This window comes from Muscardinus avellanarius (genome assembly GCF_963383645.1).
Source record: "Muscardinus avellanarius genome assembly, chromosome: 16".
Taxonomy (NCBI): Eukaryota; Metazoa; Chordata; class Mammalia; order Rodentia; family Gliridae; genus Muscardinus; species Muscardinus avellanarius.
The window spans coordinates 51,556,711-51,569,089 of record NC_137802.1 but is presented as its reverse complement, the minus strand read 5'-3'; the positions used below and the strand labels follow the sequence as shown (position 1 = coordinate 51,569,089).

General features: G+C 49.4%; 1 protein-coding gene across 1 annotated transcript; it reads right to left on the bottom strand.

The window, feature by feature from the left end:
* Nucleotides 1-1,112: 1,112 nt before the first annotated feature.
* On the bottom strand, nucleotides 1,113-1,541 carry GAST (gastrin; the record flags this gene model as incomplete). Its single annotated transcript, XM_080713415.1, has 2 exons — nucleotides 1,113-1,216; nucleotides 1,331-1,541. The coding sequence occupies 2 exons, from the start codon at nucleotides 1,539-1,541 to the stop codon at nucleotides 1,113-1,115; spliced, it is 315 nt and encodes a 104-aa protein (XP_080569541.1).
* Nucleotides 1,542-12,379: the final 10,838 nt, after the last annotated feature.

Below are 12,379 nucleotides of genomic sequence, written 5' to 3'. Positions count from 1 at the left end.
TTTTTTTTTTTTTTTTTTTTTTTTTTTTGGTGGTACTAGGGATGGAACTCTTCTACCTCCGGGCTACACTCCCAGACCTATTTTATATTTTATTTGGAAACAGGGTCTCTTAAGCCAGCTGAGGCTGGCTTCGAACCTGTGCGATCTTCCTGTCTCAGCCTCCCAAGTGTGGGGATTGCAAGCGTGTACCACCATGCCCAGCAGGATATACACTTAAAAATTTTTTTTTCTTAAACTGGGGACTGAACTCAAAGGCATTCTACCTCTGAGATACACCCCCTAGCCCTATTTTATTTTATTTATTTATTTTTGGTGGTACTGGGGTTCCTGGAAGCCCTTCTACCTCCAGGCTACACTCCCAGACCTATTTTATACTTTTTTATTTATTTATTTTATTTATTTATTTTTTTGCGGGTCTGGGGATGGAACCCAGGGCATTCTACCTCCGAGCTACACCCCCTGCCCTATTTTTTATTCTTTATTTTGAAACCAGATCTCACTGAGTTGTAGAGGGCCTCACTAAGTAGCTGAGGCTGCGAACTGTGATCCTCCAGGTCTCAGCCTCCCAAATGCTGGGATTACAAGCGTGTGCCACCACGCCCGGCTTATTTTTTAAATTTTGAAACAGGGTCTCACTAAGTTGCTGAGGCTGGCCATGAACCCACAATCCTTCTGTCTCAGCCTCTCAAGTACTAGATGGATTACAAGCATGTGCCAACCATGCCTGGCTAAAAAATTTTCTTATTTTGAAATAGGGTCTTGCTAAGTTGCTGAAGCTGTCCTAAATCCTGAGAACCTCCTGTACTGGGAGCCTCCCAAATACTGGGATTACAGATGTGCAGCACCACACGGCTTAGATAGATTGTTCAGTTTTGTGTTCTTGGGACTTGGAGATGAATGAGCCCTGGTCCTTGCCCCAAGGTATGCTCAGTTCTTTCTGCCTCAATCCCAAACCCAGCCGAGCCCTCCTTCCCTGCCCCAGGGCACTTGACACAATCCAGTATCCACTGGAAACTAGTTTATTTTGATTTGTGTTTCACCAGCCGAAGCTGGGCCGGGGTGAGAGGGGTTGGGCTGGGCCGGGGTGAGAGGGGTTGGGCTGGGCTCCGGTTCTAGGGACGCGGGTCGCCTTCCTCAGCACTGCGGCGGCCAAAGTCCATCCACCCGTACGCTTCTTCTTCTTCCTCCATCAATGGACCCTGCTTCTTGGACAGGTCTAAGGAGGTGACAGGTGATGAGAGTGGGGAAGGGATGCCTGAGGTCAAGGATGGGATGGGGGGATCTTGGGCGTCCACGGCAGGTAGGTGGGAGGGCGGTCAGCAGCTCCTACCTGCCACGAGGTGTGGGGGACCCTGGGGCCCCAGCTGCCTTCGGTGGTGAGAGGCTGAGCCCAGCCAGTCCAGCCAGTGTGGCTCCAGGCCCTTGTTAGTCGCTGGGCCCAAGGGTGCATCCTGCAGCTGGGAGCGAGGCTTCCAAGACGCTTCGGAGAAGGTGGCCAGAGCCAGCGCCAGGACCAGCATGTACACGCACAGTCGCTGCATCTTGTCTGCCGGGGGGAGAGGGCGGGCTTCAAAGTGGGGCTGTCCCCATGCAGGTGCAGAGGCAGGGGACTGGACCCGATGGGCGCCGCCAGCGCCTGGCTCCCACCTGCCACGGGCCTGTGATTCTTACCTACCCAGTTAGACACTGATACCCTTAGAGAAATTCAGACACCAGAGCACTGGCTTCCAGACTTCTCTGCAGAAACAGAGACCATGGCAGTGGTTCTGTAGATTTTTTTTTTTTTTTTTTTTTTGTGGCATTGGGGATGAAACCCAGGTGCTTTCTACCCCCGGGCTACACTCGCAGACCTATTTTATATTTTATTTGGAAACAGAGTCTCACTAAGTTGCTGAGAGCCTCACTAAGTAGTTGAAGCTGGCTTCAAACTTGTGCAATAATCCTGTCTCAGCCTCCCAAGCACTGGGATTACAAGCGTGCACCACCACGCCCAGCTTTCATAGATGTTTACATCTTGTAAATGAAACATTTTTCTTTTGCGGTACTGGGGATTGAACTCAGGGGCACTGAATCACTACACCCCTATCCTGTGTGTGTGTGTGTGTGTGTGTGTGTGTGTGTGTGTGTGTGTGTGTGTGATTGAACTCAGGGGCATTCTACCTCTGAGCTACACCTCGGCCTGTTTTATTTTGAAACAGAGTCTCAAGCTGGGTGTGCAGTGGCACAAGTTTGTAATCCCAGTACCTGGAAGTCTGAGACAGGAAGATTGCAGGTTCAAGAACAGCCTCAGCAAGTAGTGAGACTCTTATCAACCTAGGAAGACCATTTCAAAAATAAAATAGGGCTGGGCGTGGTGGTGCACGCTTGTAATCCCAGTACTTGGGAGGCTAAAAGAGGAGGATTGCAGGTTCACAACCGGCCTCAGCTACTTAATGAGGCCCTCTGCACTTAGTAAAAACCTGTTTAAAATAAAGAATAAAAAATAGTGCTGGGGGTGTAGTTTGGAGGTAGAATGCCTCTGGGTTCAATCCTCAGGACTGCAAAAAACAACAACAAAAAAAACCCACATAGGGCTGAGGGTATAGTTTGGAGGCAGAATATTCCTGGGTTCTATCCACAGTACCACAAAAAGAAGAAAGTTGAAAAAAAGAAAGAAAGAAAGAGCCGGGGGTGGTGGTGGTGCACACTTATAATTCCAGTACTTGGGAGGCTGAGACAGGAGGATTACAGGTTCAAAGACAGCCTCAGCACATAGAGAGACTCTCATCAACTTAGTGAGACTTTGTTTCAAAATCAAAATAAAAAATAGGGCTGGGAATGTAGTTTGGAGGTAGAATGTCCCTGAGTTCAATCTCTAGTACTGAGAGAGAGAGAGAGAGAGAGAGAGAGAGAGAGAGAGAGAGAGAGAGAAATTCAGTTGTGAAGGGCCTGAGTTGTGGCTTTGAACTTGCATCCTCCTCCCTCAGCCTTCTGAGTCAGAGTCACAGATATTATACGTACGTACCACTTTCCCATCCAAAAGTAAACTAAAACAGTGATACTGGGCGTGGTGGCGCACGCTTGTAATCCCAACATTCGGGAGGCTGAGACAAGAGGATCGTGGTTTGTGGACAGCCTCAGCTACTTAGTGAGGCCCTTTGCAACTCAGAGAGACCCTGTTTCCAAATAAAGAACAAAAAATAGGGCTGAGGGTGTAGCTCAGAGGTAGAATGCCTCTGGGTTCCATCCCCAGTACCACCAAAAAAAAGAAAAGAAAAGAAAAGAAAAAGAAAAAGAAAGAAAGAAAGGGCTGGAGAGGTAGTTCAGTGGTAGAATGCTTGCTTAGCATTCATGAAGCCTGGTGTACTGTCCCTAGTACTGCAAAAAATAAATCAAAACCAGCCAGGCATGGTGGCGCACACTGCAATCCCAGCATTTGGGAGGCTGAGACTGGAGGATTGCGGTTCGCGGACAGCCTCAGCTACTCAGTGAGGCCCTCCGCAACTCAGTGAGACCCTGTTTCAAAATAAAAAATAACAAATAGGGCAGGGGGTGTAGCTTGGAGGTCAAATACCCCTGAGTTCCATCCCCAGATCCGCCAAAAAAAAAAAAAAATCTGTAATAATAGAACTACTTCTAACAGTTTTTCATGAGCTTCTCTGGTTAGGTTTCCTTTGGAAGAAAAGTAATTTTCCTGCTAATGAAACGAAGGTTGAAAATCAGTATCTGTCCAACACGAGGCACATGTGTTGACCAATATAATAGACATTTGCAACAATTAAAGAATTAAGTAAAACAATAGAATGTAAATTATATAATTTGAGAAATTAAATTTAAACAAGCTTTAATTAAAAAAAATTTCTGCCCTTAGCTGAGTGTTGTAGTGCACACCAGGAGTCCCAGCTACCTGGGAGAGCAAGGTAGAGAGAACCCTTGGGTTCCATCCCCAGTAACACACACACAAATAAAAAGAGAGAGAGAGAGAGAGAGAGAGAGAGAAGAGAGAGAGAGAGAGAGAGAGAGAGAGAGAGAGAGAAAGAAATAGCAATAGCGAGCTGGGGGGTATAGCACAGAAATAGAATGCCTTTGGGTTCTTCTCCAGTATCCAAAAACAAAACAAAACAAACCTGCCCCCCCTCAGACTAGCCACATCTCAAGAGCACATGCGGCTCGTGGATACCGCATTGGCCAAGGCAGATGGAGAGCACTGCTATCCCCACGGAAAGTGCTTTTGGGTGGCTCTGGTCTACGGAAGAGCTTGAGACAGGACGCAGGAGCCGCAAGTTCCGGGCCCAGTGCTGCACGTTGACTTGCGTGACTCTGGGCATGCCACGTCTCTTGCCTGGCCCTCGGTGTACTCATGTGAGGGATGGGAGACTCGGCCTTGTCCTCCTAGCCCCTCCAGGCTGGGATGAGTGGAAGGTAAGAGGAGCAGGCAGGGGCCTGGTTGAAGCAGAAGGGCAGGCAGAAGGCAGGGCAGTCCCAGAGCTGAGACCTCGTCCCAGCACTGGAGACACTGAGGTGTGAGCCCCAGTCCCTGGCGGTGGCCGGTGGCCGGCACCTCCATGGAGAGCGGCCTGTCAGCGCTCTTTGCTGCTCTTCCCTTCCCCCTGGTCTCACCTGCAGAGCTGAGAGGAGGTGCTGAGCAGCGGGTCGGTCGGCTCTCTGGGTCAGCTCCATTCTGCTGTGTTCCGGGCCTTCCTTTTAAAGCCCTCACGGTCCCTCCCAAGCCCTCCTTTGGCATGAGGCCAGCCCCCCCGTGAGAGAAATGGGCATGGGGCATTGGTCCATCCATCACCTGTGCCTTGCCCCGTCAGGATCCATCACTCATCTGGAATATGGGAACTAGAGGGTGGGGCAGCCTGCTGGTTGGCACGAGGGTAGCCAGGTGACAGGTGATAGGCTCCCCAGGTGGGGATCAACGCCCCTCACATCCTTGGAGTCAGAGGCCTGGTACTCATGCCCTGGATAGCATCCCTTGGGTGAGGTAGGTGAGGGAATGAACCACATGACCTTAGATTCAGAGAAAGTGTATTTCCCCATATGCTGATGTTTGATGAGCAGAGAGCGTGTGAATGTGGGGTGATACATCGATCCCAGGCCCCTCCACCAGCCTTAGCAAACAAGATGTGTTGTAGCTATCAGGAGCAATGGGCCATGAGTTGATGGCCTTTAGTTTTCTGCCCAGTGGCTCACATCCCAGTTGCCTCTGGACCCTTTCTTCCTCGTGCTACCATGGAGACTCCTCAGCATCTCCCTTCCCCATCCCGCTGGGCTGGGCTGGATGAGGTTGACAGTTCCGCATCTATTTCCCTAGATCTGCTTCCCAGCCCCCCACCACTTGAGACCCCTTACCCAGAGCCAGAGGAGGCCCCAGCATTCCAGGCTCTCTCATTTAGCTTTTGTAGGGAGATAGTAATTTGCATAAAACATTCACAGCATCACAATATGAAAAATATATCTCAAAGAAGGTTAGCAAGTAGACTAAAGCATTTGTCAAAGATGTACCAGAAAACAAAATGGATTTATTTGATAAATTGCTACCTGGATGTGATTTCGATGGGTATAATGAACTATAGGCTGGTTTTGATATTTTGCACAGTGGGGACTAGACATGTTGCTCTTGTGTGTTCGTCATCAGGCGCCCCCTCCTTGTCTGGGGGAGTTTTGATGTCCCTTGGGTCTTGGATAAGGGCAGTGGTACCCACGCTCACAGCCAGCTTTGCTGAGAATTAACAGGTGATGAAAGATGCGGGCTGTGTGGTGTCCATGGCAACCAGCGGCTGAATGTTCTAGTGAATAACCACTTTAATCCAGAGCAGGACACGGTGACTCAGCCGATGTAATAAACGAAAATGACAAAAACCAGCGGAGGCATTGATGATAATTAATTGAATCATAGAATCTCAGAGATGGAAGGACTCTGAGGGGGCTTGGGGGAAAGGGCGGTGTGAGAGCTCTTATCCTGGGGGATGGAGATGTGGGTGTTGCTGTGGCAACGGAAAATTACAAGCTTTCTGTAGAGCTGGGGTTGTCCCACAGCCCAAGACTGGATTTCTGTTGGTGGACCGGGTTATGCTTGATGGCTGTGTTTCCCTGAGCTGGTTAGAAAATGAAGGCAATTTTACCAAATAGAAGAATGTTTCAACTGGGCGCGATAGTGCACGCCTGTAATCCCAGCATTTGGGAGGCTGACACAGGAGGATCCAGGTTTGCAGCCAGCCTCAGCTACTTAGTGAGGCCCTTTGCAATTCAGTGAGACCCGGTTTTAAAATAAAGAATAAAAAGTAGGGCTGGGAGTGTAGCTCAGATGTAGAATGCCCCTGGGTTCCAACCCCTGTACAACACATACACACACACACACACACACACACACACACACACACACTCAGAATGTCTCCCAGCTGAGCATAGCACACATGCCTATAATCCCAGTACTAGAGAGGCTGAGACAGGAGGATCGTGTAGGTTCAAAGCCAGCCTCGCTGGCTTAAGAGACTGTTTACAAATTTAAAATATATATATAAAAATAGGTCTGGGAGTGTAGCCTGGAGGTAGAGGGCTTCCAGGAACCCCAGTACCACAAAATAAATAAATAAATAAATAAATAAATAAATAAATAAATAAATAAAATAGGGCTGGGTGTAGCTCAGCAGTAGAATGCCCCTGGGCTCAATTCCCAGTACTTGGGAGCCTGAGACAGGAGGATTGCACAGGTTCAGAGCCAGCCTTAGCTACTTAGTGAGGCTCTCAGCAACTTAGTGAGACCCTGTTTCTAAATAAAATATAAAAATATAAAATAGGTCTGGGAGGATAGCCCGGAAGTAGAAAAGTCCCTGGGTCCCATCCCCAGTACCAAAAAAAAAAAAAAAAAAAAAAAAGAAAAGAAAAGAGAGAAATGGGAACCATTGATGTCTCCCTCAGGGGGCCACCGTGAAGGGGACATGGGAGTAGGCCCCGCACCCTCAGGTACTCTTGGGGAGCTTCTCTTGCCTCAAGGCTTAAAGAAGGGCAATTCTCCAAAGAGTGTCACTTGGGAAACCCAAAGTTGTTTGTCCTGCCAGAGGGAGACGTACTCAGTTGCCACTGAAAGAGAGCAGGCATGGAGTCTGTGGACACCAGGCCTTCCAGAGGCCACCGAGCACTGTACAGTGGGGAGGTTTGGAGCTGGTGAGGCTGGGGTTTGAATCCTGGCTCCAACACCGACCAGCTGACTGACCAGAAAACGTACTTGTTGAAGATCAGATGCCCTGCCCGGGATGCAGTCCTCTGCCCTCCCTGTGGACCCGCAAAGGCACCGGGTTGGCGATAATGCTGCAGACACGGACCCGCCCTCTGCAGGTATGAGTCCAGTTATTTTACAGCACGGTCCTATGGTGCACCTGCTAGTATGACCCCATCGTACAGAAAAAGAAGCTGAGGCTCAGACTGGTGAAGCAATTCCCACCCTGACTCCACACACCAAAAAGGAGAGCTGGAAGCCAGGCGTGGTGGCGCACGCTTGTAATCCCAGCACTTGGGAGGCTGAGACAGGAGGGTCGCAGGTTCACAGCCAGCCTCAGCTACCTAGTGGGGGCCCTCTGTAACTTAGTGAGACCCTGTTTCAAAATAAAAAGAATAGCCGGGCGTGGTGGTGCACGCTTGTAATCCCAGCATTTGGGAGGCTGAGACCTGGAGGATCGCGGTTCACGGACAGCCTCAGCTACTTAGTGAGGCCCTCTGCAACTCAGTGAGACCCGGTTTCAAAATAAAGACTAAAAAATAGGGCAGGGGGTGTAGCTCGGAGGTCAAATGCCCCTGGGTTCCACCCCCAGACCCGCAAAAAAAAAAAAATAAATAAAATAGGTCTGGGGGTGTAGCTCGGAGGTAGAATGCCCCTGGGTTCCATCCCCAGTACCGCAAAAATAAATTAATTAAAATGGGAGCCAGGCAAGGTGGTGCACATTATAATCCCAGTACTTGAAAGGCTGAGACTGGAGGATCACAGGTTCAAAGACAGCTTCAGCAACTTAGTGAGACCCTGTTTCAAAATAAGAAAAGTAATCCAATAAAAAATTAAAAAAATAAGAAAAATAAAAAGGACTGGGGGGTGTAGCTCAGAAGTAGAATGTCCCTGCATTTGACTCCCCAGTACCAAATAAAATAAGTAAATAAATTAAAATAGGGGGCTCATCTTCCTGGGCCCAATTTAATTACACAGACAACACCCGAAGTCTCCTCGGCTATGGGCAGAAGAGATTGTGGCTGTAGCAGGTGTGAGCCCTGGGTTCCAATTCCCAGCACCACAAAACAAAACACCAGAAAAATTCTGGTAAAAGAGATGTGGCTTAAGGACACATCACACACCTGAAGTTATGAAGATGCCATGTGTAGTTGCTGGTTGAAGGTAGAGGAGATTGGGAGGCTGAGAAAGGAGGATCACAGGTTTGAGGCCAGTGCAGAGTGATCTAGTGTCATCTTGTTTAAAAAAAAAAAAAAGATCAGGTGTGGTGGTGCATGCCTATGGATCCCAGTACTTGGGAGGCTGAGACAGGAGGATCGCAGGTTCAGGCAGCCTCAGCTGCCTGAGACTCTTATCAACCTAGTGAGACCCTGTTTCCAAATAAGAAATAAAATTGGATTGGGAGTGTAGCTCAAAGGTAGGATGCCTCTGGGTTCAATCCCCAGTTCAAAAACAAACAAACAAACAAACAAAACACGAAAAAAAAAAAAAAAAAGATAGGGCTGAGGCTGGGCGTGGTGGCGCACGCTTGTAATCCCCCGCTTGGGAGGCGGAGACAGGAGGATCGCGCAGGTTCGAAGCCAGCGGTGCTGGACGCTGGCTGAAGAGACCCTGTTTCCAAATTAAAAATATAAAAATAGGTCTGGGAGTGTAACCCGGAGGTAGAAGGGTTTCCAGGAACCCCAGTACCACACACACACACACACACACACACACACACACACACACACACACAGATAGGGCTGAGGGGTGTAGCTCAGAGGTAGAAACCCCCAGGTTCATTCTCCAGTAACACGCACACACAGCCACGCACATGCAGCCACACACACGTGTGGTGGGGAGAAACGCAGTAATGCAGGTGGTTTTAAGGAGCAGAAAGAGGCCCTCTGCTGACAGCTGGCAGGAAACAGGAAAGCCAGCTTCACCACCGAGACCTGAATCTATCCATGGACGGATGAGTGGACTCATCCCCAGAGCTCCCAAAGGAACCAGGAACACAGCCCTGGCCCCTTGGAGACCCTACACAAAGGACCCAGGGAGTCACACTGTGCTGGGCTTCTGCCCACTAGAACCCGGAGAGAATAAATCTGTGCTGTTTTAAGTTTCTAAGTTGTGGTCATTTATGACAACACAGGGCCAGGCGTGGTGGTGGACGCTTGTAATCCCAGCGTTTGGGAGTCTGAGACAGGTGGATCGCGGTTCGCGGATGGCCTCAGCCACTTAGGCCCTTTGCAACTCAGTGAGATCCTCTTTCAAAATAAAGAATAAGCCGGGCGTGGTGGCGCACGCTTGTAATCCCCGCGCTTGGGAGGCAGAGACAGGAGGATCGCGCAGGTTCGAAGCTAGCCGTGTGCGCTGGCTTAGGAGACCCTGTTTCCAAATAAAAATGTAAAAATAGGTCTGGGAGTGTAGCCCGGAGATAGAAGGGCTTCCAGGAACCCCAGTACCACAAAAATAAATAAATAAATAAATAAATAAATAAATAAATAATAAATAAAGAATAAAAAACAGGGCTGGAGGTGTAGCTCAGAGGTAGAATGCCCCTGGGTTCCATGCCCAGTACCGTAAAAAACAAAAACAAAACAAAACAACAACAACAACAACAACAAAAATAGGATTACTGAATTTGCATGTGAGGTTTTTTTTTTTTGGTGGAGGAAGAAGGTACTGGGTTTAGACCTCAGGGGCATTCTACCTACAGACTATACCCCCAGCTCTATTTTTTATTATTTATTTATTATTTATTTATTGTGCAGTACCAGGGATGGAACCCGGGGCATTCTACCTCTGAGCTATACTCACAGCCCTATTTCTTATTTATTTATTTATTTATTTATTTATTTGGTGGTACTGGGGTTCCTGGAAACCCTTCTACCTCTGGGCTACACTCGCAGACCTATTTTATATATTTTTTTGGAAACAGGGTCTCTTAAGCCAGGGAGGCTGGCTTCAAACCAGCGCGATTCTCCTGTCTCTGCCTCTCAAGCACAGGGATTACAAGTGTGCGCCACCGCTCCGGGTTTATTCTTTATTTTGAAACAAGGTCTCGCTAAGTTGCAGAGAGCCTCACTAAGTAGGTGAGGCTGGCCTTGAACCTGCAATCCTCCTGTCTCAGGCTCCTAAGTACTAGCATTACAAGCCTGTGCCACCAATGCCCGGCTGCCTGGCTTATTTTGAAGTAGGGCCCAGCTAGGTTGCTGAGTCTTGCTCAATCGCTGAGGCTGGCCTCAAACACGTGCTCCTACTGTCTCAAGTCTCCCAGGTATTGGGATTACACTACACCCAGCTCCTATTTTATTTTTCATTTTGAAACAGGTTCTCACTAAGTCATTGAGGGTCTTGCTCAGTTGCTGAGGTTGTTATTGAACCTAGGATCCTCCAGTGTCAGCCTCCCCAAACTGGGATTACAAGCATGTGCCACCATGCCCGGCTTGCACGTGATTTTTTAAAAAAAGACACTTAAGGGAGATGTTCTTTAAGGCATTTTGACTTTTCAGATATTCCAGATTCATTCCGGCTGTGGTAAACCCCATGGCTTTCTCATCACCCTGGTGGGGTTTAGAGTTGAGGGGTGCAAAAACACGATCTTACTCTGAAGGACACCTGTGGAGGGTGGCAGCCCCTCACGCCTGGGTGCCTGGGCTCAGAGGCGGCCATCAACGAGCCGAGCCCCAAGGCTGTCAGGGAGTCAGCGCCCCGGCTTTCTAATTGGTTTTTGATGGCGGAAAGGGGAGAGTTGGGAATGACTCAGCCACGCTGGCCCAGGCAACCAGGGTCTGGTGGGTGTGAGGGGCTGGAGACAAACAGTGCCAGCTGCGAGGTGCTGCGTCCACAGGGGCGTCGTGGTGGCTCGCGGGCGGGGGCGGGCTGGGCAGGGCAGTGGGTGCAGGGTGCTGGCCTCACCTGCTGTCCTCCAGGGCGGCCTGCCAGCCACTCAGCCCGAGCTGGAGGCCGCCCACCCTCAGGAGACCAGACGAGCCCAGCTGTCTGGAGCGCAGGACGCCCCCTCTCCAGCCTCGGCCGCCTCTGCAGACCCTCCCTCTCCCCTTGGCATCCATGCCTCCCTGTGCCTTTGAGCTGGTTCTCAGCCCAGGCTTGGAATTCCCATCACCTGGGGGTTTAACCGGCCTCCCCAGCCCCCCAGCGGCACAGGAGCCCTCTCCAACCACATCCTGGGGGAGAGAGGCCGGGCATCAGCTGGAGCCTGTGTGCCCAGTGAGCGTTTGTGGGTTTGAGAGGACTGTGAGGAGGCTTCAGGCCCCTGAGCTCAAATCCCAGCCCCAGGCCTCACTGTGTGGCCCGTCTAAGCCAAGTCATTTAGATCTTCTGTGCGTCAGGTTCCCTGTCTGTAAATGAGGACGGCATTGGCATTCAAAAAATAATTTAAAAAATGTGTGTGTGTGTGTGTGTGTGTGTGTGTGTGTGTGTGTGTGTGTGTGAGAGAGAGAGAGAGAGAGAGAGAGAGAGAGAGAGAGAGAGTGTGTGTGTGTGAGTGAGTCTGGGAATTGAGCCCAGCGGCATTCTACCTCTGAGCTATACCCCCGGCTCTTTTTAGTTTGGAAACAGGGTCTTAACTAGTGGCTGAGAGTCTCACTACATTGCTGAAGCAGGCCTTGAACCTGCGACACTCCTTTCTCAGCCTCACAAGAACTGGGATTACAAGCATGGGTCACCATTCCAAGCTCAATATCCAAAATTTGATACCAAAATTCTAATATGTTCAAATCCCTTACATGATATGACATAACATTTGTGTATAACCTACACATAACCTGCTGTATACTTTTTTTGTGTGTGTGGCACTGGGGTCCCTGGAAGCCCTTCTACCTCTGGGCTACACTCCCGGACCTATTTTTTATATTTTTATTTGGAAACAGGGTCTCCTAAAGCCAGTACGGCTGGCTTCGAACCTGCGCGATCCTCCTGTTTCCCGCCTCCCAAGCGCGGATATTACAAGCGTGCGCCACCATGCCCGGCCTGCTGTATACTTCTGTGTGTGTGTGTGGTGTTAGGGATGAAACCCAGGTTCTTCTACCTTGGGGCTACACCTCCAGATTTATTTTATTTTACTTTTGTGGTACTGGGGATTGAACCCAGAGGCATTCTACCTCCGACCTACCCACCCATTCCTATTTTTTATTTTTTATTCTTTTATTTATTTATTTATTTAGTTTTTTT